The sequence below is a fragment of the Oryctolagus cuniculus genome, chromosome 3 (assembly GCF_964237555.1).
Source record: "Oryctolagus cuniculus chromosome 3, mOryCun1.1, whole genome shotgun sequence".
In the NCBI taxonomy this organism is placed as follows: domain Eukaryota; kingdom Metazoa; phylum Chordata; class Mammalia; order Lagomorpha; family Leporidae; genus Oryctolagus; species Oryctolagus cuniculus.
In genome coordinates this window covers 152,919,163-152,946,412 of record NC_091434.1, presented here as the reverse complement: position 1 = coordinate 152,946,412, position 27,250 = coordinate 152,919,163, and the positions used below count along the sequence as shown (strand labels likewise).

Genomic DNA, 27,250 nt, shown 5'->3' with positions numbered 1-27,250 from the left:
ATCTTCCATGCTCATGGATTGGAAGAATCAATTTCATCAAAATGTCCATTCTCCCAAAAGCAATTTATAAATTCAATGCAATACCAATCAAGATACCGAAGACCTTCTTCTCAGATCTGGAAAAATTGGTGCTGTAATTTATTTGGAGGCACGAGAGACCTCGAATAGCTAAAGCAATCTTGTACAACAAAAACAAAGCCGGAGGCATCACAGTACCAGATTTCAGGACATACTACAGGGCAGTTTTAATCAAAACAGCATGGTACTGGTACAGAAACAGATTGATAGACCAATGGAACAGAATTGAAACACCAGAAATCAACCCAAACATCTACAGCCAACTTATATTTGATCAAGGATCTAAAACTAATTCCTGGAGCAAGGACAGTCTATTCAATAAATGGTGCTGGGAAAATTGGATTTCCACGTGCAGAATCATGAAGCAAGACCCCTACCTTACACCTTACACAAAAATCCACTCAACATGGATTAAAGACCTAAATCTACGACCTGACACCATCTAGTTACTAGAGAACATTGGAGAAACCCTTCAAGATATTGGCACAGGCAAAGAGTTTCTGGAAAAGACCCGGGAGGCACAGGCAGTCAAAGCCAAAATTAACTATTGGGATTGCCCAAATTGAGAAGTTTCTGTACTGCAAAAGAAACAATCAGGAGAGTGAAGAGACAACCGACAGAATGGGAAAAAATATTTGCAAACTATGCAACAGATAAAGGGTTAATAACCAGAATCTACAAAGAGATCAAGAAACTCCACAAAAACAAAACCAACAACCCACTTAAGAGATGGGCCAAGGACCTAAATAGACATTTTTCAAAAGAGGAAATCCAAATGGCCAACAGGCACATGAAAAAATGTTCAAGGTCATTAGCAATCAGGGAAATGCAAATCAAAACCACAATGAGGTTTCACCTCACCCCGGTTAGAATGGCTCACATACAGAAATCTACCAACAACAGATGCTGGCGAGGATGTGGGGAAAAAGGGACACTAACCCACTGTTGGTGGGAATGCAAACTGGTCAAGCCACTATGGAAGTCAGTCTGGAGATCCCTCAGAAACCTGAAGATAACCCTACCGTTCGACCCAGCCATCCCACTCCTTGGAATTTACCCGAAGGAATTTAAATTGGCAAACAAAAAAGCGGTCTGCAGCCTAATGTTTATTGCAGCTCAGTTCACAATAGCTAAGACCTGGAACCAACCTAAATGCCCATCAACGGTAGACTGGATAAAGAAATTATGGGATATGTATTCTTTAGAATACTATACAGCAGTCAAAAACAGTGAAATCGGTCATTTACAACAAAATGGAGGAATCTGGAAAATATTATGCTGAGTGAAGTAAGCCAGTCCCAAAGGGACAAATACCATATGTTCTCCCTGATCGGTGACAACTGACTGAACACCAAAAAGGAAACCTGTTGAAGTGGAATGGACACTATGGGAAACGGTGACTTGATCAGCATAGCCCTGACTGTTAATGAACAACTTAATACATTATCCTTCTTAGTAGTTTTTTTTGTCTGTTCTACTTAATATGACTGGTTTAATTATGTAATTAATACACAGTTATTCTTAAGTGTTGAAATTTAACTGAAATGTGATCCCTGTTAAACATAAGAGTAGGAATAAGAGAGGGAAAAGATATATAAATTTGGGACATGCTCAAGCTGACTTGCCCCAAATGGTAGAGTTAGAAACATACCAGGGGACTCCAATTTAATCCCACCAAGGTGGCATGTACCAATGCCATCTCACTATTCCAAGTGATCAATTTCAGTTCACAATTGATCATAATGAAAGGACTAAGAGTCAAAGGGAGCACATAAACGAGTCTAGTACCTGCTAACACTAACCGATAGAATAAATAAAGGGGAGAGTGATCCAACATGGGAAGTGAGATACTCAGCAGACTCATAGAATGGCGGATGTCCTAAACAGTACTCTGGCCTCAGAATCAGCCCTAAAGGCATTCGGATCTGGCTGAAAAGCCCATGAGAGTATTTCAGGCATGGAAAGCCAAGACACTCTGGCAAAAGATCTCTGTGAGTGAGATCTCAGTGGAAAGAACAGGTCTTCAGAGAAGGAGGTACCTTTCTCTGAAGGGAGGAGAGAACCTCCACTTTGACTATGACCTTGTCTAAACAAGATAAGAATCGGAGAACTCAGAGGGCTTCCATAGCCTTGGAAACTCATGACTGGAGCATAGGGAGATTACTGATGCCATAGACAGGAGTGTCAATTGGTAAAGTCAACAACAGGAGTCACTGTGCACTTACTCCTCATGTAGGATCTCTGTCCTTAATGTGCTGTGCATTGAGATTTAATGCTATAACGAGTACTCAAACAATATATTTCACTTTGTGTTTCTATGGGGGTGCAAACTGTTGAAATCTTTACTTAATGCATACTAAACTGATCCTCTGTGAAAAAAAAAAAAAAAAAAGAAATTATCAACTCCCAACTTGACTCTCACTGGGATTAAACATGACAATAGGTCTGATCTGATTTCATCATCATTTAAAAAAAATCATCTATTATTTTTCACTTTATGTTTCTGTGTGGGAGCAAACTGTTGAAATCCTTACTTAATGTATACTAAGCTGATCTTCTGTATATTAAGATAATCGAAAATGAATCTTGATGTGAATGGAAGGGGAGAGGGAGTGGGAAAGGGGAGGGTTGTGGGTGGGAGGGACGGTATGGGGGGGGAAGCCATTGTAATCCATAAATCGTACTTTGGAAATTTATATTGATTAAATAAAAGTTAAAAAAAAATACAAAAAAAAAAAAAAAGAAAAATGTCTGTTGAGGTCCTTGGCCCATCTCTTAAGTGGGTTGTTTGTTTTGATGCTGTGGAGTTTCTTGATCTCTTTGTAGATTCTGGTTATTAACCCTTTATCTGTTGCATAGTTTGCAAATATTTTTTCCTATTCTGCCCGTTGCCTCTTCACTTTCCTGACTGTTTCTTTTGCAGTACAGAAACTTCCCAAATGTTAATTTTGGCTTTGACTGCCTCTGCTTCTGGGGTCTTTTCCAAGAACTCTTTGCCAGTACCTATATCTTGCAGGGTTTCTCCCATGTTCTCTAATAATTTGATGGTGTAGGGTCGTAGATTTAAGTCTTTAATCCATGTTGAGTGGATTTTTATGTACAGTGAAAGGTAGGGGTCTTGCTTCATGCTTCTGCACGTGGAAATCCAATTTTCCCAGCACCATTTATTGAATGGACTATCCTTTACTCCATGGATTGGTTTTGTATCCTTGATCAAATATAAGTTGGCTGTAGATGTTTGGATTGATTTCTGGTGTTTCTATTCTGTTCCATTGGTCTATCCATCTGTTTCCGTACCAGTACTATGCTGTTTTGATTGCAACTGCCCTGTAATATGTCCTGAAATCTGGTACTGTGATGCCTCCAGCTTTGTTTTTGTTGTACAAGATTGCTTCAGCTATTCAGGGTCTCCTGTGTCTCCATATGAATTTCAGCATCATTTTATCCAGATCTGAGAAGAATGTCTTTGGTATTTTGATTGATATTGCATTGAATCTGTAAATTGCTTTTGGGAGAATGGACATTTTGATGAAATTGATTCTTCCAATCCATGAGCATGGAAGATTTTTCCATTTTTTGGTATCCTCTTCTGTTTCTTTCTTTAAGATTTTGTAATTCTCATCGTAGAGATCTTTAACGTCCTTGGTTAAGTTTATTCCAAGGTATTTGATTGTTTTTGTGGCTATTGTGAATGGAATTGATCTTAGAAGTTCTTCCTCAGCCATGGCATTGTCTGTGTATACAAAGGCTGTTGATTTTTCTGCATTGATTTTGTATCCTGCTACTTTGCCAAACTCTTCTATGAGTTCCAGTAGTCGCTTAGTAGAGTTCTTTGGGTCCCCTAAATAAAGAATCATATCATCTGCAAAGAGGTATAGTTTGAGTTCTTCCTTCCCAATTTGTATCCCTTTAATTTCTTTTTCTTGCCTAATAGTTCTGGCTAAAACTTCCAGAACTATATTGAATAGCAGTGGTGAGAGTGGGCATCCCTGTCTGGTACCAGATCTCAGTGGAAATGCTTCCAACTTTTCCCCATTCAATAGGATGCTGGCTGTGGGTTTTTCATAGATTGCTTTGATTGTATTGAGGAATGTTCCTTCCAAACCCAGTTTGCTTAGAGTTTTCATCATGAAAGGGTGTTGAATTTTATCAAATGCTTTCTTGGCGTCTATTGAGATAATCATATGGTTTTTCTTCTGCAGTCTGTTAATGTGGTGTATCACATTGATTGTTTTGCGCACATTGAACCATCCCTGCATACCAGGGATAAATCCCACTTAGTCTGGGTGGATGATCTTTCTGATGTGTTGTTGCATTCTATTGGCGAGAATTTTATTGAGGATTTTTGCATCTATGTTCATCAGGGATATTGGTCTGTAATTCTCTTTCAGTGCTGCATCTTTTTCCGGCTTAGGAATTAAGGTGATACTGGCTTCATAGAAAGAATTTGGGAGGATTGCCTCTTTTTCGATGGTTCTGAATAGTTTGAGAAGAATTGGAGTTAGTTCTTCTTTAAATGTCTGGTAGAATTCAGCAGTGAATCCATCTAGTCCTGGGCTTTTCTTTGTTGGGAGGGCCTTTATTACTGTTTCAATTTCTGTCTCAGTTATGGGTCTGTTTAGGTTTTCTGTGTCTTCCCAGTTCAATTTAGGTAGGTTGCATGTGTCCAGGAATCTATCCATTTCTGATAGGTTTCCCTGTTTGCTGGCATACAAGTCCTTGTAGTAATTTCTGATGATTCTTTTTATTTCTGTGGTGTCTGTTGTTACATTTCCTTTTTCATCTCTGATTTTATTGATTTGGGTCTTTTCTTTTTTTAGTTAGTTGGGCCAATGGGGTGTCAATTTTGTTTATTTTTTCAAAAAAGCAGCTCCTTGTTTGGCTGATTTTTTGTAATGCTTTTTTGGATTCAATCCTATTGATTTCTTCTCTGATTTTAATAATTTCTCTTCTCCTACTAGATTTGGGTCTGGTTTGCTGCAGTTTTTCTAGATCCTTGAGATGAATTGAAAGCTCATTTATTTGGTGCCTTTCCAATTTCTTGATGTGGGCACCTATTGCTATAAACTTCCCTCTTAACACTTCTTTTGCTGTATCCCATAAGTTTTGGTATGTTGTGCTGTTATCCTCATTTACTTCCAGGAAGTTTTTGATTTCTCTTTTGATTTCTTCTATGACCCAGTGTTCACATTCAGGAGCATGTTATTCAATCTTCATGTGTTTGTATATGCTCTTCATGTTTATATATTTAAAATTTGTTATTTTTGTTTGCTAAGATCTGGAAAGATGTCCATTTTATAACCATGAATGCCCATGGTAAGGAAGGGAGGGAACAAAATTATGGAACATTTAGCTTTCTCTTTACTATTCTAAAGAGAATGTATATATGTACAAATTAAATAGTTTTTAAAAACCAGTATGTTTTGCTAAAGAATAATGTTGCAGAATTCAGGCTAATATTTAAAATACCATATCACAGTAATTATAACTGTGGTATAGTGGAAACCTAGCATTGCTGCCTTCTGGAAATAATATAGAAAATAGTATCTTGGACAAAATGCATGAATATGTGAAATTACCACATTTAATTGATGTGGCATTTCAAATTAGCATGGAGAAATTGGGCCATCATTTTGGTGCTCAGGATATGGATAGCTATTTGAAGGAATAATTAATACTGCATTCCTACCTCACACTCAGATAATTTCAGGTCTTAATGTACTTAAACATTAAAAATATGAAGCTACATAAATAAAAAATAATAGATAAAAATGTGGACTCATATAAATTGGGTTGCAAAGACCTTTGTAATGGCACACAAAGGTCTGGAAAATTATCTACCAGGGCTTCATTCTCTCTGCTTTTTTTTTTAATTTCAACTCCAAACTACTTGCCTTTCCTTAGCTTCAGGCTGCTAAGACCTTCTGGCCTCTAGACACTGATGAGTTCTCAAGCTCTTATTCACATCCCTGCAAAAAAATCTCCTTTCCCCATTGGTGGGAAGTCCTTTGGAGAGCACAGAGCTGAGCCCAGATGGAAGGAAGCTGCTCTTAAAAACATTGAAATTAGGAGATCCTAGACCCTGGAGAAGCTAATTGTGCATGGGTGTCCAGATTTCTAAAGACTTGGAGCTGAACAAGTGAGCTGTCATCTCTCCTTGACTTTGGAAGAGTTCAGGAAGGAAAGCAGAGAAAATTCATTAGATACTTCTGGACAGAGTCTAAAGTCTTCTTTTAAACTAGAGACTTGTTGTATATGAAACTTCTTTGATTTTCCAAAATTTGTAAGGATTTCTTCCATTAAAAATATTCTAACAGCCAGACATGAGCCCTAAAGAGGCAGCAGAGAATAAGAAACTTCCCTGCATCTAGAGAAAGGATTGACAATTAAAATATTTACCTTCTGCAATAAAATTGCAGAAGTTGAGAGTTACAAGCCAGAGTAAAAATTAAAATTTCAAAAGGAAATCTAAATGCAACATGAATAGGATTCCTTGGAACTTAAAAGGTTTGATATTTGAATCCAAAATTAATGAAAGGAAGAAAAAGGAACATATGGAAGATAAAGTAGTTCCTGAACCGAAAAATGATGTGAAGACTATATTGAAGAACAAACTGCATATTGAAAAAAATTCCTGAGTTCTGGTTTGAACTGATGATACAGAAAAAACACACCTAGGCATATATTTTTGTTAAAATATATAAGTTCTAAGGACAAAGGAAATTTGCATTAAACCTCCAAACAGAGTTGTTGTTTTTTTTTTTTTTTTTAAAAAAAGGAGAACAAAAGAAGAGTATGAGGACAGGGTTTGTAAATACTGATCAAGGGGTAAAAAATCAGTTAGGAAGAATAGACTTCAGTGTTCTGTTGTCCAAAATGGTGCTATAGGCCGGCACTGCGGCTCACTAGGCTAATCCTCCGCCTTGCGGCGTCAGCACACCAGGTTCTAGTCCCAACCGGGGCGCCGGATTCTGTCCCAATTGCCCCTCTTCCAGGCCAGCTCTCTGCTGTGGCCAGGGAGTGCAGTGGAGGTTGGCCCATGTATTTGGGCCCTGCACCCCATGGGAGACCAGGATAAGTACCTGGCTTCTGCCGTCGGATCAGCGCCGTGCGCTGGCCGCAGCACGCGGGCCGCAGCGGCCATTGGAGGGTGAACCAACGGCAAAAGGAAGACCTTTTCTCTCTGTCTCTCTCTCTCACTGTCCACTCTGCCTGTCAAAAAAAAATGGTGCTATAATAAATAATAGCACATGAAATGTCTGAAAATTAGTGAAGGAATAATTTTAAATTTTCGTCACAAAAAATGATAACTATGGGATGTGACAGATTTGTTAATTAGCTTGATTTAATAATTTCATAATGTAAACACCAGAGTCCCATTGAACCTCATCAATATATATAATTATATGCCAGTATCTTTTTAAAAAAAATGATTAGCATCAGACTTCTTACCTGAAACTATTAAAACTTGAAAAAGATGAAATTATAGCTGTAGACTGAGACAGAGGCTCCCAATATAAAAAATCTGATTCTCAGGCTATCCTTTGCTTGTCAGGGTGAAGGAAAGATATTCAAGGATATGCAAGAACTCAAAACATTTTCCAAATACCTTATCTAAGGAAAATACTTGAGCAAATAACCAAACTAAAATTAATCAGAATGGAGACCATATGAAGAGGAAGGATAGAAAACAGTGAAAAGTAATGAACCTTGATACATGTATGTTTAATGGATAGTATTAGACTGTCTAGGAATGTGAAATATGTGTGCGAAGGATTCTAGAAACAGACAAGACAAACTAATAAAATTCTGGTGAGTACTAAACTATGCCAACAAAATCCAAGGGCTATAGTTTTTGTAGGAGTTGGGGTCACCTAAGAAGAGAGAGTGAAATAAGAGTTACTCAAATATTATTACTCTTGGATTGTGTTTTTGGTACCAGGCTTCATCCTGGCCCAAATCTGGCTATTGCAGGTATTTGGAAAGTGAACCAGTAGATGGAATGCTCTTGCTTTCTCTCCCTTCCCCAACCCCCTCTCAAATAATAATAAATTTTAAAAATGCTTAGAAAGGTCTTATCCTATTATGAATAGAAGTAGGGGAGAATTAGAGTATGGTGGTAAAAGAAATAAAGCAAAATCTGTTTAGAGGAAATAGATCTTATATCTAATAGAGTCTTATATTTTACTATGAAACTGTGAAGTAAAATAATGTTCAATAGAATTCTTTTAAAAAAAATGGAAAAGTAGATTTATCAGATATCCAAAGGAAAAATGTACTGAATAGCAAACAAGAAAACAGAAAAGGAGTATAGTTAAGTATTACAGGATACTAAATGTGAAAGGAGTGAATTTATCAACTAAAAGAAACTGGCTTAAAAACAAAAGATAACCAAATGTATACACATAAGACCGCATGGTTGCTAAATCCATTAATCAAAGTCTATTAAACTTAAAAACAAGAAATTGATGAAAATACAACTATAGCAGGGAACTTCAACATGTGTCTATCAGTAGGAAGATCTAATATATGTAAAATGAGTAAGGAAGGAAATGCCCTATTACAATCTATAAACATGGGATATGTAATAAGTAAAGAGAATGACCTACCTATTTTAAACATAAGCATATCACAAGTCATAAATCATTACAGTAGTTACTGTGGGCAATAAGAGGTGGATGGAAAGATCAGGGTCATTGTCCTCAAGGAACATACAGTCTAATGAAGGAAATAAGTAAATACATTTTGGCATGATAGGTGAACTGATAAAGTAAACAGAATGCTGTGAAGACATAGAGAGAGGGGGAATCTCTAACTCAGGTTGGGTAAGGCATCTAAAGATTTAGGAACATGTTGGCTTCTAAGATGAATTCCTAGAAGTAGATTAGGAAGAAGCCTGTTGAAGAGAATTAAAAGGCATAACAATCAGAGTGTGTATGAATATAGGACTTCCAGAGGAAAGAAAATTTGTAATTAATGAGCTGGAGTCCATTAATCTAATAATTAAGATGTAATATAATTGCAGCAGCAGTGGAGTGCTGATTTATTAGACTTGAAGGCACAACCTGGAGTTATAGATGAATTCAGGTTTCTGGGTCAGATAATGCATGGATGGTGATGCTGTTTAGCAAGATAGGTAATAACAAATATGTATTATAGGAAGCTGATAACTTCAGATATGGATGTGTTTTCATCTTGAGTTCTGTTAGAACACCCAGTTAGAAATGATAGGTATGATTTGTAGCTCAGGAGCAAAACCTGAGCTAGTGATAACAGACTTTGCAGCCATCAATATGGTAACAAAGTCAGGAGACTAGGTGAGATCATTCAGGCATGATTTTTATGTAGTGAGAGGGGAAGAGCATGGAGGATAGAATATATGTCTAAGTGCTAGAAAAAGAAAGAGGAATCCAGGTAGCTGTTGGCCTTTGCTAAACCTGTTGGATGTTAGAAGCACCAAGCAGAGATTGAGCTTCAAGATGGGTCAGTAGAAGAGCCCTGAACTCATGTGTGCCACAGAGAAGAACCAGAACAAGAAACGACTATTTTCAGGAGGTTGAGGGGAAGCATCAGTGAAGAAGTTACAAGAAGCCTAAATAGCACAGGCTGGGAAAGCCAGCACAGAGGAACAAAACCCATGGAAAACCTTACCCCACCTTCTGAGCAGGACAGATGACTCCAGTTTACCCAGAAGTGGTAAGTGGGAAAGCTCATTGACCTCCATCATCATGCAGACCAGCAGCCCTAGCTGACTACAGGGGATTTCCATGATCTTCGTAGGCTTTCAGTGTAGTCTGGAAAACTAACTGCTGCCTAAGCAACTGCTTTGCTCCAAGAAAAGAATCCATGTTGTTCTGTCCTCCTTTGCCTCCCCAAGACTCAGACCCAAGCTTCTACAGCACAGCCACTGCTAGAATCAATTCAGTCTTAATGGTTACTAGTTCATCCCATCAACACCAGAAATTCCATGGAACCAGTGATAGAAGGGCCCTGGAGTCATGCTTGTTTGTTTTGCACTATCTCTGCTTCTTGGGGCTTAGAGCTGGCAGCAGCCTTACACATGCTCCTGTGGTACCTGGTGAAGTCCCTCTCGTGACTCAGGGCTCTGGGTAGCCAGGGCATCATTCCCAGTGTCATCTTTGCATATACAGTGGGATCTGGAGACTGTGCCTTCTGTGTCCTGTAGTTCTGTGACTGGTTGTTGATGTTAACCAAGCCTGGAGACAGCCCCCTCTATGTCCATAGCATCAGGTGGGTGACTCCTACCATCACAAATCCCAGTAGAAATGATACTCAACACTGTGGGATTTGGGAACACAAATCTTTGGAAGCCTATGTGCACTGCAGAGTCACACCACTGCCTCCAGGAACTTCCACAGACTAGACAATTGCAGCACTCATAAACACTGACAACATTGGTTATAGGTGACTAGATCACTTGGAGGATGATTCTGGCCTCACCTAAACCCAAATCCAACAACTACCCAGCTGACACTGCACATCACATCTAAATGAAGTATTTTCCAATGAAACCTAGTCCATCAGGAAGAAGCAGGTGTTAAACCAGATGTGCAGACATCAACATAGAGACACAGGCAACATGAAGAAGCATGACACCTCAAAAGGAATGCAATACTTTGGAAATAAACCCTGAATTGAAGGAGATCTGTGAAATTCCAGGAAAAATGTCAAAAGAATAACTCTAAGGAATCACTGAGATGACAGAGAATAGACAAACAATTTAAAGAAGTGAGAAAAATGATGACTTATATGAATGAGAAATTCAAACCCCAAAATAAAAGGATGCAGGAAATAATAAGGATCAGAGCAGAAATAAATGAAATTTAAGCTTAAATTTTAAAGAGATGAGTTTTTGTTGTTGTTGTTGTTTTTAAGGGATGAACAAAACAGATGGACCTGTAGCCAGCCCAACAAAGAAAAAGAAAAAAATGCATAAACCTTGAAAGCAAAAGGGTGACATTACAAGTGATAACCAAAGAAAAAGCATCAGAAACTATGAACAGCTATTTGCCAAAAAATTAGAAAACATTCAGAAATGGGTAAATTCCTGGACACATACAATTTACCAAAATTAAGAAGAAAGAAAATCTTAGCAGAACAACCAGTAACAAAATTGAAGCAGTAACACAGAATCTTCCACCAAAAGTCCAGAAACTGAGGAATTTGCAACTAAATTCTATAAAATACTTTAATAATAAATAACTCCAATACTTCTCAAACTACTACAGAAAATCAAAGAATATGGATCTCTGTCAAACTCTTCATAAGAAACCAGCGTTACTCTGATGCCAAAACCAAACAAGAACAGAACAAATGAAAAAACACTATAGACAAACATCCTTGGGGCCAGCACTGTGACACAGCAGGTTAAAGCCCTGGCCTGAAGCACCAGCATCCCATATAGGCACCAGTTCTAGTCCCGGCTGCTCCTCTTCCCATCCAGCTCTCTGCTGTGGCCTGGGAAAGCAGTGGAAGATTGCCCAAGTTCTTGGGTCCCTGCACCTACATGGTAGACCAGGAAGAAACACCTAGCTCCTGGCTTCAGATCGGCACAGCTGAGCCATTGCAGCCATCTGGGGAGTGAACCAGCGAATGGAAGACCTCTCTCTCTCTGTCTCTACCTCTTCCTGTGACTCTGTCTTTCAGATAAATAAAATAAATCTTTGTTTTTTTTTTTTTAAATTCTTGATGGATATAGATGCAGAAATTTTAAACAAAATATTACCAAGCCCAATTTAACAGTACATCAAAAAGGTCATACACCATGATTAAGTGGGATGTATCCATGGATGCAAGGATGATTCAGAATTTAAAAATCAATAAATGCAGTGATTCACATCAACAGAATGAAGAGCAAAAACTATTTGATTATCTCAATAGGTACAACAAAAGCATTTGATAAGATTCAACATTCCTGAATGATAAAAACTCTGAACAAACTAGGTATAAGAGAAACATAATAAATGCTATATGACAAAACAGTAGCAAGTACACTAAATGAGGAAAAATTTCCTCTGATACAGTATAAGACGAGGATGTTCATTTCCATCATTCTTATTCAGTATAGTAGTGGGAGTCTATGTAGGAGCAATTAGAGAAGAGAAAGAAAAGGCATTCGAATTGGAAAGGAGATCAGAATATCCACAGTAGGAGATAACATGAGTTTGTACACAGAAAAATCTAAACATTGCAACAGAAAGCTATTAGAGCTTGATAAACCACTTCAGTAAGTTTTAGGACACAAAATCAACATACAAGTAATGGTAACATTTTAATATCATAAAAATCTTGCTGAAAGGGAAATCAAGAAAGCAGTTTCATTCACAGTATCTAAAAAAATAAGATATTTAGGAATAATGTTAACCATGATCTCTACAATGACAAGAATGAAATCAATGAAAGAAATAATAAAAGACACACACACACATACATACACACACACAAATGGGAAGATATTCCATGTCCATGGATTGAAAAAACTAATATGGTTAAAATGTTTATACTGCCCAAAACATTCGACAGATTTCAATGCAATCCCTATCAAAATGCCATGACGTTTTTTATAATAAAGAACCCTAAAACTCATGGAATAACAGAAGACACAGAATAGCCCAAAGTGATTTGGAACAAAAGAAATGTAGTTGGAGGCAGCACAGTATCTGAGTTCAGAATACTTTAAAACTGTGATAATTAAAACATGGTACATGCATAAAATCCAACACATAGATCAATAGAACAGAATAAAAAAAAAAAAACAGAAGTTACATACATACAGCCAGCTGTGCCTAGGACACACAGTGGTGAAAGGGTTATCTCTTCAATATATGGTGTTGGCAAACTGTATATTCAGATGTAAGGAAATGAAATTAGATTCCCATCTCATTATACGCAAAAATCAAGATGGATCAAAGACCTAAATGTAAGGTCCAAAGTTACAAAATTGCTAGAAGAAAAACATCAGGGAAACACTTCAAGACATTGGTGTAGGCAAAAGCAAAATAAAAACACAAGCAGTATATGAAAGAATTATTTGTACCCTCATGTTTATATCAGCTCAAGTCACAGTAACTAATTCATGAAATCAACATTGATATTCATCAATTGATGACTTACGATAAAGAAAATATGATATATATACTCAATTGAATATTACTCAGCCATATAAAAAGAATGAAATCATGTCTTTTGCAACAAAAATGCAACTGGAGACCATTATGATTAGTAAAGTAAACCAGTCCCCAAAAGACAAATACATGTTTTCTCTGATGTGTGGTGGTTAATATAGAATACAAAAAATATATAAGAATCAAACTGCCATTTTATGATTTGGTCATTATTTATAGCCTTGTCTATACTCCTGTGGAACAGTGGCCTTTTTACTTTTTAGTGGTTGAACATTATGGTTGGTGGTACATTAATCCTGTGATTATAAAGTGAACTGAAAAGTGGCCTTTTTACTTTTTAGTGGTTGAACATTATGGTTGGTGGTACATTAATCCTGTGATTATAAAGTGAATTGAAAATTATGTTATAAAAATTAAAGGTAAAAAGGAGGGAGGGATGGAGGGAAATATGGTTATCTCAGAACTATATGAAGTACATGAAACCTGTTCTCTTTATGGTAATAATAATTTTTAAAATAGCAGATAAGAGCAAAACTTGACAAATGGGATTATGTCAAACTAAGAGGTGTCTGCATAGCAAAGGAAACAGCAGAATGAAGAGAAAACTGACAAGAATGGCAGAAAATATTTACAAACTATTTATCTGATGAAAGATTACTGTCCAAGATATATAGGGTCCTAAAAAACTCAACAAAAAATTAATGTAGTTGAGAAAAGCAAAGGACATGAAAAAGAATTTTTCAAAAGAGGAAATACAAGTGGTCAACAAATATATGAAAAAATACACCTAGCCATCACAGAAATGAAAATCAAAGTCATAATGAGACCCAGCCATCCCACTCCTAGAAATATACCCAAAGGAAATGAAATCAGCAAGTGAATTACCTATACCTTTATGTTTATAGTAGCTCCAATTGTAAGGTAGTGGCAAAGAGGGAGAGATGTCAGTTACCCTGGTTTAATCAATACACATTATATAAAAGTTTTAAATGCTGTGCTATATTCTGTAACTATATATAGTTGCTAAAGCAATGTAATTTTTTAAAGATTTATTTATTTATTTGAAAGTCAGAGTTACACAGAGAGGAGAGAGAGAAAGAGAGGTCTTCCATCTGATGGTTCACTCCCCAATTGGCTGCAACAGCCTGAGCTGCGCCGATCTGAAACCAGGAGCCAGGAGCTTATTCTGGGTCTCCCAGGTGGGTGTAGCGGTCCAAGAACTTGGGCCATCTTCTGCTGCTTTCCCAGGCCATAGCAGAGAGCTGGATCAGAAGAGGAGCAGTCGGGACTAGAACCAGTGCCCATATGGGATGGCTGGCGCTTCAGGCCAGGGTATTAACCCGCTGTGCCACAGCACCGGCCCCCAGAAATGTTATGTTTTAGAAAGTAAATTATTAAAAAATAATTGTGGAGAAGGAGCAAGCAAAACCAAATTGCAGTGGTTTGAAGAGAGGAAAGAATTCTTTAAATCGTAAGAAATAAAGACCAAGAAAATTAATATTGAAAACCAATGTTGGGCCGGCGCCACGGCTCACTAGGCTAATCCTCCGCCTTCAGTGCCGGCACACTGGGTTCTAGTCCCGGTTGGAGTGCCAGATTCTGTCCCCGTTGCTCCTCTTCCAGTCCAGCTCTCTGCTGTGGCCCTGGAGTGCAGTGGAGGATGGCCCAAGTGCTTGGGCCCTGTACCCACACGGGAGGCCAGGAGAAGCACCTGGCTCCTGGCTTCAGATCAGCGTGGTGCGCCAGCCGCAGTGGCCAGTGGGGGGTGAACCAACGGAAAAGGAAGACCTTTCCCTCTTTCTCTCTCTCTCACTGTCCACTCTGCCTGTCAAAAAAAAAAAAAAATGTCAATAGCACACATAGCAAACATGTCACTTGAGTAGATCTGTTAATTTAAGCGTTTGTAACCTCATTGAGGAGGTAATATGACTGCCATTTCATTAAACTGTAACTGGCAAGAAACTACAGATTTTACAATTTCTTATGAATGTAGAACCATTGAAAGGCCTGTTTCAAAATTGTCCTGCAGTCTTATGGAACATAGCATAATAGTTGTTTAGAAGCTAAGCAGTGCATCATTTAGATAATCTAGACACTGTTACAGAGGTTTGCTCTTACATTCAGCAAATAATAACTTTTCTTAGAAGTTAGAAACCATTGCAATACTTTTGTAACATTTTACAGTAGTAATTTGAAGCTTTTTAGGAAGTAAGCCATATAATGGTTTTCAAAAAGCTTCTGGAAAGTTAATACTATGAAAAAAAATGCATGTATTTCAAAAAATTACAACAAAATTTATCCTTTAATTCCATTTTTCCATGGACTCTCTGAAGTGCTGTCATCCTATTTTAGTATATTTGTTAGGAAAAAAGAAGCATTTGCAGTATAACCATTAATATCCATGTAAATTTATAATAGCAAATTATTTCCCTGTAAGTTGCTGCAATTCCAAGAGAAATTGATGTCTAGAAGAATTTCAATTTTTAGTTTAATATCAGAAAAATTTCAGTACATATTCAGAAAACTTCCATTTTAATAAATAATATTCAAGCAAATGAAAAACATTCACAGTTTTCATGACACCTCTGATAATTCTGCCAGAGTGCCAATTCCTTGAGATTGTATTGCAGCCCTGTTTTTCATTTGGGTCCCTAGTTCTGTCATATTATGGAATTAGCCTCTGGAATCTACCCCATCTTTCATGATTAAATACACAAAAATTTAGAGAACTCTATATTTCATTATATCAGAATAGTTTAGAAAAGTAAAATTTGGGGGGAGACTATTGGAAGTTAAACACTCAGCCAAAATAATATCTCTGTCATATATCAAATGTTTATCCTTTAACAAGAAAACTCTTACTCCTCAATCTGTTTTCTTATCTGTAAAATGACAAGTTATATATATTTTATAAGCTTTTTATAAGTGATTACTGAGATACCTAGCACAGTACAACAGGTTTTTAATTCTTTGAATTAATACTCAGTGTTGAGATTATAAAATATTGATGATGTAGGTTTTTACAGGATTATATGTCTGCATATTATTAATGTTATGTCATTTTTAAAAATTTATTTGACAGGTAGAGTTGTAGACAGTGAGAGAAAGAGACAGAGAGAAAGGTCTTCCCTCCGTTGTTCACCCCCTAAATGGCCACTGTGGATGGAGCTGCGCTGATCCAGAGCCAGGAGCCAGGTGCTTCCTCCTGGTCTTCCATGCGGGTGCAGGGGCCCAAGCACTTGGGCCATCCACCACTGTCCTCCCAGGCCACAACAGAGGACTGGGCTGGAAGAGGAGCAACCAGGACTAGAACCCGGCACCCATATGGGATGCCGGCACTGCAGGTGGAAGATTAACCAAGTGAGCCACAGTACTCGCCCTATGTCATTTTGAATAAATTTGTACAGTTCTGACTTATGAGTTTGGGAAGTTAAAAAATAATTATAAATCATGTTTGCAATATTCCATAAGAAATACACATAATTGTAGCCTTTGGATACAAAAGAACAAAATATTGTATGTTATTGTACTTAATTTATTTTAATAATATTCTAGTAGCAGTAACTACTTGAAAATATTTAACAAGCACTTTAGTTTTTACTTAGTTATAAATCAAATACCTGTTATTCTATGTAGATGACAAAATAAAACTAATTAAGATAGGCATTTAGCAAGTCATTAAAATGATACTTGCCATTAACTGTATCCCATATCAGAGTGGTTGGGTTCAAATCCTGACTCTGCTCCCTGTTTCAGCTTCCTGCTGATGTGCTCTGTGGGGGGCAATAGGTGATGACTCAAGTTGCCTGACACCCATATGGGAGGCCCAAATTGAATTCTTGGCTCCTGGCTTCCCCAACTGGGGAGTGAACCAGAGGATAGGAACTTTCTCTGTCTCTGTCACTTTGCCTCTTAGAGCAAATACATCAATATTTTTTTATAATTTTAGTAATCTATAAATAAGCACAAAATATTTACTGAGATTCAGTAAGCTTTTTTGGATCACTCTAATTCTGTTAACAGAGAAGTCATACTCAGTGTAGAAATTAATATTATTTGAGTTCTTAGTAATATATAAGTGAATTGAGAGATTTTGTCACTATTACTGAATAATTTGTTCAGAAAAATATTTTAAACTGAAAATATCTTGTGATCTGGAAACAAGATTTTAGCAGTCTTAACTATTCAAATCTTTGTAAAGTTCATTGATATGGGCTAATACTACAACAGAAATAAAACTTCCATTTCATGTAAATGGTCTTCATGTTCAACCATCTTTGTTCTACATTTGTTCTCTGGTTGAATCAGCAACAGCAGCAGTAACAGCATTTTACCTGAATGTAAGCTCCATTATGGCAGTGACTTGGTCATGTATATTGTATATGCTGTACCTCACATACTAATAATAGTATGTGACATATGTGAATGCTTAATAAATGCATTTTAAGTTAGTGAATAATAACATTTATATGTGAAGCTTTTCACATATATTAATTCTTCTAACAACTTCTTGAATTGTGTACTGTTATCTTCCCTAATTTATAGATGGAGAAGTTGAGGCATCTATAGTAGTTTACTAAGTGTCACAGCTAGTAAGTAGTAGAGCTGAAATTAGAAATCACATATTTTGATTCCAGGAGTCATGCTTTTAAGTAGTGTCCACATTTCTTCTGGTAATTAAGATCTGAATACCTAGGGATAGGGTACATATTTGGGATCCAAATCATAAGTGAGATAATGACTATAAGTCATATATATACAGACCTGTCAATTTGTGTGTGTGTGTGCGTGTGTGTGTGTATGCAAGTGATAGGTTTATTTTGAATAAATAGCAATACAGGTCTGTTTTTATAATTTACTATTATAAATTATTTGAAAATCAATTTCTATTTCTATTTCATATTATTCATTGATAGTATATAGAAATGCAGTTTGATTTTTATTATTGATCTTGTATATGGCAACCTTGGTAAGCTTTTTTATTAGTTCAAGTACTTTTTTTAAGATTCTGTCAACTGTTCTACATAGATTATGCTGTATGCAATTTTGCTTTTTCTAAATCAGGAAACCTGTCTCTTCTGGTTTTTTTTCCCTTGTTTTATTGCACTGACTAGAATTTTAAGCACATTGTTAAATAGAAGTGATGAGAGCAGATATCCTTATTTTATTCCTGATCTTGGGCAGAAAGTATTCACTATTTCTTTATTAAGTATGATGTCAGCTGTTTTTCATAAATGCCATTATGAAGTTAAGAAGGTCCCTGTCTATTTTGACATTGCTGTGAGTTTTTATTAAAAGTTGTATTCAGATCCGGCACTGTGGTGTAGTGGGTAAAGCCACTGCCTGCAGTGCCAGAATCCCATATGGGTGCTTGTTTGAGACCCAGCTTCTCCACTTCCAATCTGGCTCCCTGTAATGGCCTGGGAAAGCAGTAAAAGATGGCCCAAGTCCTTGGGCCCCTGCATGCACCTGGGACACCCAGAAGAAGCTCCTGGCTCCTGGGTTCAAATCGGCGCAGCTCCTGCCGTCACAGCTATCTGGGGAGTGAACCAGCAGACGAAAGACCTCTGTCTCTCTGCCTCTGTCTCTCTTTAACTCTTTTTCAAATAAATAAATCTTTTTAAAAATACCAGTTCAATTTGTTTATACATCTAGAGTTATTTAAGTTATTTATTTATTCTTGAATGAGCCCATGTAATTTGTTTCTTTTGAAAAATTTGTCCATTTGATCTAAATTGTCAAATTTATTGGCATAAATTTGTTTATAATGTTTCCTTATATTTTTAAAATTATTTATTTATTTATTTAAAAGGCAGAGTGGCATAAGGGGAAAAATTGAGAGAGAGATCTTCCATCTGCTGGTTCACTCCTCAAATACACATAACAACCAAGGCTGGGCCAGGCCATAGCCAGCAGCCTAGAAATCCATTCAGGTTTCCCGCATGGGTTGCAGAAACCCAAGCAGTTGGGCCACCATCCACTACCTTCCTAGGTACCTCAGCAGGAAGCTGGATTGGAAGTGGAGGAGCCAGGACACATACTGGCACTCCACTATGGGATATAGACATCCTAACGAGTGGCCTAAACCACTGCACCACAACATGCATCCCTGCCTTATACTTTTAAAATCTGCTGATGTCAACTCTCTTATTCCTGATACTGGTCGTTTGTGTCCTCTCTTTTTATTCTGATCAGTCTAACTGGAGGTTTGCTAATTTTCTTCATCTTAATATGGATTTAAGCAAGATGTAGAATTGAGCAATGTGAAGTTCAGGCAGGGGAAAAGTAGAGGGAACAACACTTGACAGTGTCTGAAAGCGGAAGAACTTGGCATTTTCAAAGAAAATAAAAAGTGGAAAAATGGAGAACAGTTATGATGCTATTGCAGTAACACACAGGTCAGAGAAAGATGATGGTATCTTGGACTACTGCCATGGCTAATGAGGTGATGAGACGTGTTCTGATAAGAATATATTATGAAAGTAGTGCCAGTAGTACTAGCTGGTGACTTATAAATGGAGTGATAGAAAAGAATCATGAATGATGCCTACACTTAGTCCTGGGTGATATGGTTAATTGTGGCTTCCTGCAGTAGGGAAGATTGAAAGGAGATGTGAAAGGAAGTACAGTAGACAAGAGACACTATTGTGGATGCAGTGAAGAATTTGAATTATCAATTGATGTAAATTTTTTGTGTTTGTATTTTTATGTTTGTTTACATTATTCAGGAAATTTGATTCTCACCTTGTAGTGATTGTCTGTCTAATGAAGCCACCAAATAGGAGATATTCGAGGTAGAAGAGGCAGTGTTCTGCAACTACTTTAGCATATAACTTCAAATAAAACATTCAAATCTTACTAGAAAATAGAGGAAAGAGATAAATGTGTGAATTTTTTTGTGCTAAAGACCTTGGTGTGAGATGATCAGATTCAGGAGATACCTCATGTTAACAAGCCTTATAGAGAAACATTGTGTTTGTAGATTGTGTATATAATTTGAAAAGCCAACATAAACTTCCTTAGTGAGATCAAAACCTAGCATTCTGCAATTATTTAATTTTTTTCTCTTTTCTAAAGTTCGTTTTATGTAAATCACAATTTGGGGTCAACTTAGAAGAGTAGGCCCAGAATCTCAAACATCCTTTAAAAAAGGTCATGATGTTAAATTCAGCCCAAATAGAACTGATCAGATATTTCTGCTGTCCTTTGCTATTGGCCAAGAAGCTGACTAAGTTCTGGGAATAGAAGGGTTGATCATCTGATTTGGGGAAATGAATAACTAGAGAGAAACCACTGTGCACCCCTAGAAAATACTCAGCCTGAAACTAAAGTAGAATCATAATGACATATGAAGAAATAAGAGAAAGTTTTAAAATCCACATTGTCATTTCAGCAATCTGTTAAATAAAATGTAATAAACATTTGGTTTCAACAAATCCTGTGACACTAGGAGTCTTGTATTATCTGTCAATATACCCAGAGTGTGGGTACTCTAGTTTTTTGATATACATGTCAATTAATGAAACTTACATTTAGAAGCGTGGGTTAGTGATTTTTTTAATGTTTCTTCACTAGAGGGTGCTGTGTAAGCATAAAGTACTTTTAAATTGTCATCTTTTTTACATTTACTTATTTTCTGGGAGATTGGATTTTTAAACCACCTGATTTATTAACAATTTTCATTTTTTTTCCTGTGCTTTCAAAGCAATACTGAGCAATACTGGCAGTACTGAGTATGATTAAATTCGTGGAATTGAGTAGTCATCAGTGTTAACACTAACAAAAGTATTTTCCTCCTCTTTAGGAGACTTATGACTCCCATCATGTATGCTGCTCGGGATGGTCACCCTCAAGTTGTTGCTCTGCTTGTTGCTCATGGAGCAGAAGTTAATATCCAGGATGAGAATGGTTATACTGTGAGAAACACTTTTGCAATGTCACTTTTTATTTCTAAGATACCAATAACATTTTAATATTATCAGTAATCTACAAAAATTTTTAAGAATAATTACAGAAGGGTATGTGTCCATTTTTAAAAAGGTGAAAAAATACAGTCTCATACTATATAATGATGTTTCAGTCAAAGAAGGACTACACATATGATGGTGACCCATTAAGATTAATGATAAAACCACAAAACACATCATATGTTTGTGGTGATGCTGGTGTAAGCAAACCTACTGGAGTGCCAGTCATATGAAAATCTAGCACATTCAAGTATGTATAACACATAATACTTGATAATAAATGTCTTATTGGCTTATATAGTCTTTTAGAAAAAATAATTACAGAAAGGCTGGGATAAAATCACAGTTGAGTGGGAAAAACTGAAAATAGAAAAGCTGAAATTAAAAAAAAATTATCTAGCTCTCAATCCTCTCCCCTGACTAAAAAAGCTGTACATACAAAAAGTATGGGCTCTAGCAAACATATAAGAATTCTTTTTTGTAGAAGACACTTCAGTGATTGGCAGATAAATAATTTGATTCCCTTAGATAATTTAACTGTATGAAACAACTGTTTGCTCTGATAAAATCACCGAGTACTGCAATCTGCTTTGCAATTACAGCTTTGGAAATTTGTTTACAATATATTGTGAAATGAAGAGATTGCTTCATTCCATTAATTAGCTGTATTCTCTTTTTTATTGTGCCATAAAAACTGTGGAAAACTTTTCCTGTCTCATATACACTCAGTCTTTTTAAACAATCTTCCTTTCCCACTTAAAGGCTTTAACATGGGCAGCACGTCAGGGACATAAAAGTGTAGTTTTGAAGTTGCTTGAACTTGGAGCTAACAAAACTCTGCAAACCAAAGATGGAAAGACGCCAAGTGAGATTGCAAAAAGAAATAAACATCTTGAGGTATCTTTCAATATATTAAACTAATTTTTCTGTGGATGTCACATGATCACTTGTGTAACTTCTGTATTTTGTTAGAATTCAGAATGCAATAATAGTTTGTCCTTAAATTTTTCCTCCAGGTAGGTAAGAAATTTATTTTACTGTCATATTAATTTTCTTCTAAATAAGAGGCATTTATATAGTGGTAAATTGATAATAAAATCTGATTCTGGCTGTAATATAATGGACTATTTAAATATTTCAAACTAGTCTATATTTTAAAAAATTAGTGTTTTAAGAAAGTCAGTCAACTATCAAAATTCAAGCATGTAATTTTAATTAAGATACTAAATAACTTGATGGTTAAATCCTAATTTACACTTTACCCCTCATTATTCTTGTGGCAAAGTATATGATAAAATGATAACATGATTAAATGACCTACTACCATTCAGATGTTAAGTTCAATAATAAATATTTACTATATATTAAATTACTTTATTGATAGAAACTTCTGATTTGCACACTAATCTTTAGCCAGTGGCCTGCAATTTCTAGCAGGAATCATATGCAGCATAATTGTAGAACTAAGTTATTTAGTTCCATAGTTTATGACACTGATTTTCTGAATTTTTTTTTTTTTTTTTTTTTTTTTTTTTTTTTTTTTGACAGGCAGAGTGGACAGTGAGAGAGAGAGAGACAGAGAGAAAGGTCTTCCTTTGCCGTTGGTTCACCCTCCAATGGCCGCCGCGGTCGGCGCGCTGCGGCCGGCGCACCGCGCTGATCCGATGGCAGGAGCCAGGAGCCAGGTGCTTTTCCTGGTCTCCCATGGGGTGCAGGGCCCAAGCACCTGGGCCATCCTCCACTGCACTCCCTGGCCACAGCAGAGGGCTGGCCTGGAAGAGGGGCAACCGGGACAGAATCCGGCGCCCCGACCGGGACTAGAACCCGGTGTGCCGGCGCCGCTAGGCGGAGGATTAGCCTAGTGAGCCGCGGCGCCGGCTGATTTTCTGAATTTTAAAGTATGTAAACTTCCAGCCGGCGCTGTGGCCCACTAGGCTAATCCTCCACCTGCGGTGCCAGCACCCCAGGTTCTAGTCCCAGTTGGGGCGCCAGTTCTGTCCCGGTTGCTCCTCAAATTAAGGAGGTTCATCGCATGTCTGTGAGGTATGCAGTTGGGATTTGCATACATTCAGTCATGCTTCTTGCTTTCTCCCCACTTAACAATGTAAAGTATATTTAATCATTCTGTATTGATCAAAATGAAAATTTTAGTTTTGTTTCTACTGAAAATAATAGTTACTGTCTTCCTTTAATCTTATTATTTTGAGTTATATGTATGTACTTTTTCTTACCTGATTATTTCATGTCTAAGGAACATTTACTTGGTTTTATAAAGATTTTTCTCAGATCTTTCCCTAAAATTTCCTTTCTAGTTATAAAATAATTCTATGTTGTTTCTTTTATATGTGATAGTATATAATAATGTTAGCTAAATTTGAATGACCTGTGAACTTTTTCAGATCTTCAACTTACTTTCTTTGACTTTAAATCCATTGGAAGGAAAGCTTCAACAGCTAACTAAAGAAGAGACTATTTGTAAGCTGTTGACAACAGATTCTGATAAAGAAAAAGATCACATATTTAGGTAACATAACAGGTTTTAGTTCAACAGAATACCTATAAGTTAATAATAGCTGTATTTATTTTTATTTTAGTAAATGTGACATTTAAATTATATGATATTTTAAACTTTTACAAGTATTTTTTAATGTCACAAATGTCTGGACTTAAGTGCTTTGTTCTCCAAGATTTTAGGACATTTTTATTTGTTTATATGTACTAGTACTAATGATAATAGCTTTGATTTTAAATGTAAACTTTAAGTAAAATAGCAATTGAAATTTATTCTTAAAAGTCTCTAACAGGATGTTTAGGTTACTTTTCAAACTGTACTGTATCTTGCTTTCTAATTCTTTTTAACATTTTCCTGATTTTACAGGCTAAAATTAAAAATACAGTTTCTTTTCTCTGAACCCTGTTCAGTACATGGACAAAAGCCATTTGAAGTTATTTAATCTTTATTTATTGCAATTTAATAAGCTTTCAGAGAATTAACAAGAATACACATTGGCACATATTTTTATTCTTAGGAAAGATGAACTCCATTCTACTATTACCAAGCCTCATGTTTTTACTCAAGATACCTTTCGCTTATTCCTTTGAATTACATAGTTCTGATGTATAACTTGTAAATATATTCTGCATGGATTAATTCTTACCCATTTTTACTGTCATTCTCTGAAATATATATGTATTTGTGCACTTATAGTTTGTTCTGAAATTGACATTGCTCTAAATATCTATAGTTCTTATACAGCATTTGGAGATCTGGAAATATTTTTACATGGTCTTGGACTTGAACACATGACAGATTTATTAAAGGTAAGATTTCAGATACCTATAGTGAGATATATATATATGTATATATATATATTTAGTTAGTTAGTTGTTGGTGAGTAAACATTAAATATTAGTTGAAAACATGCTCATCTATGAATGAGAACCAATTCACTTTATAGCATATCCTATTTTAAACTTATAATAAGCATTTCAAAAATATATTACTATTTTCATAATTAGAATCTGGTTGGATTAAACAACTTCTACTCACTGCCTAATGCCTCTGTATACACCTATGCCCTTAGTTTGTTTTTGTAATTGCTTATCTTGTATGGGATACTAGAAGAAGCATGGTTTTAAATGAGAACATTTTAGTATCAGATTTTCCTCTAATGATTCACTGAAATACTTGGTTACTTCAAAAAGTTCATGAAAAAATGGAAATAAAAGGTAATTTTATTTTGATGGAAAACAAATTGAAATCCATGCATAGCAGTTTCATAATATACATTTCCATGAATTTTTTGAAAACCCTTCATTTATTAGGGTTTTTCATAAAGATGATAATACCTAGTGTAGAGTTGTCTTGACGGTTCAGTTAAACAATATGTCAAGCACTTTTTAGGTGCTTGAAGCATACATTTCAGTATATGTGATTTGAGTAGGTTACAATTATTATCAGCTACATGAGGATGCTGAAGTAGTGAAGCACTTTTAAGACAGAACACCTTCTCTTCAGATATTTCAGAGTTGGGTTTTACCATACATCTTGAAACTTGGTCCTATTTGGAAACATCTTATGTAGAAATATGTATTATATATGGTTTAATATGATACAGTCAGAAATTTTCAAATATTTATTAAAAAATAATTTGTGTCAGTGTATAAAACTGCTTTTCTGTGTAAACAAATACAAATGGTAATCATTTTCTTTGGATCTAGAAACTAACCTGCGTTTATTCCTTAGATGAATACAGGCATTGTGATATTCATTACTACCTACCTAATAGAGTAGTTTTTATCTACATATCTTGTCCACTCTAGAAAGTTGAAAGTTCTTTAGGAGCAGAGCATATAGATGACTAACACGTATGTTTGTCTGATTCCCCTTCTATTGTTTTATTTATATTGAAAAGTGACTTCCACCCTCTCCCCTTCTCTTCAGGAAAGGGATATAACTTTAAGACACCTTTTGACCATGAGAAAAGATGAGTTTACGCAGGTTAGTATCAGTTTCAAAAACTTGATATATTCTTTAATGTTTTTAAAGTTGTGAATTCTTTTATTTCCTGTTTTTAAAATTCTAGAGCTAAGGCCGGCACCACGGCTCACTGGCTCACTGGGTTAATCCTCCCCCTTGCGGCGCCAGCACACCGGGTTCTAGTCCCGGTCGGGGCACCGGATTCTGTCCCTGTCGGGGCACCGGATTCTGTCCCGGTTGCCCTTCTTCCAGGCCAGCTCTCTGCTGTGGCCAGGGAGTGCAGTGGAGGATGGCCCAAGTCCTTGGGCCCTGCACCCCATGGGAGACCAGGATAAGTACCTGGATCCTGCCATCGGATCAGCGCGGTGCGCTGGCCACAGTGCGCTAGCCGCGGCAGCCATTGGAGAGTGAACCAACGGCAAAGGAAGACCTTTCTCTCTGTCTCTCTCTCTCACTGTCCATCCACTCTGCCTGTCAAAAAAAAAAAAAAAAATCCTAGAGCCAGACCCCCTGACTGATTTCTTCCTAGATTCTTGATTAGATATGCTTATGAATAACCATACCTAAAATCTTATTGCAGCATTAAATTACTTAAAGGACATCTAAAGACATGGAGCAGTTTCATTTTTTTTTTCTTCAGACTGACATGACATCTGAACTAAAACTGGTGTTTCACTTCCAGTTGTGAAATACATTGTAAAACAGGCTGCTTAGATATAGGTGGATATGTGTGTGTGTATATATATTACATCTTCCAAATAAAATGCTTTATTTTGGGTTCCCAAAATTATCAAGCCTTTTGTTGTTTCTGTTATGTAGTATTATTAACAATTTGAAAATGGCTGTGGGGAGAACGAGAGGTCCTTTGACACACAGAGGGTATCCAAAAGCATGATCTTGCTGTATGAGCACATTGGAAACTTGAATTCTTTAATATCACTAGCAATCAGAATGAGCATACTACTTATTTAAATCTGAGATAGAAAATTTAGTTTAATATAAAGAGGAATCCAGCCCAAAAATCACTAGTTCTCACTTATCACTGATAATATTTTAAATAACATTTTGAAGAAAAAATTGCCTTATTGTGATTTATAATAGGTATCTATTAAGGTCTAGTAATTTGGGGTCTGTCGCAAGTATTAGCATTGCAAAAAAACTAACTACGTTCACTTTATGTCTAAATATTTTAGTGATATAACTAACCTTGTCAATCACAATTGCAAGCAAACCATATAATCATTTTAGTTTATTTACTGTTTTTCCAATATCTATTTTTAAGAAGTAAATTCCTCAACTAGAAAACTTCTTTAGAAACTCTTAATATGTTAATTACTCAAATACAACTATCTTATTGTACCTTCAAATTATTTCTACCTAGAATGGAATTACCAGTAAAGACCAGCAGAAAATTCTGGCTGCTCTTAAAGAACTAGAGGTAGAGGAGATAAAATTTGGAGAGTTACCTGAGGTGGCAAAGTTGGAAATCAGGTAAAGTTAACTTACTAATTTACTTTAATATTGTTTAGAACCAACTGTTCTTTTTTAGTTCAATTTTGATAATGTCTGAGTCATTTTTC

General features: G+C 36.3%; 1 protein-coding gene across 1 annotated transcript in view; it reads left to right on the top strand.

Moving 5' to 3' along the window:
* The window catches only part of ASZ1 (ankyrin repeat, SAM and basic leucine zipper domain containing 1), a 77,564-nt gene that overhangs the window by 35,252 nt on the left and 15,062 nt on the right, over positions 1-27,250 (top strand). Inside the window, exons 5-10 of the mRNA NM_001171019.1 lie at positions 21,028-21,139; positions 21,953-22,087; positions 23,590-23,714; positions 24,436-24,511; positions 25,635-25,691; positions 27,052-27,161. Of these exons, the coding sequence (NP_001164490.1) occupies positions 21,028-21,139; positions 21,953-22,087; positions 23,590-23,714; positions 24,436-24,511; positions 25,635-25,691; positions 27,052-27,161 (615 nt within the window). The remainder of the gene's footprint in view (positions 1-21,027; positions 21,140-21,952; positions 22,088-23,589; positions 23,715-24,435; positions 24,512-25,634; positions 25,692-27,051; positions 27,162-27,250) is intronic.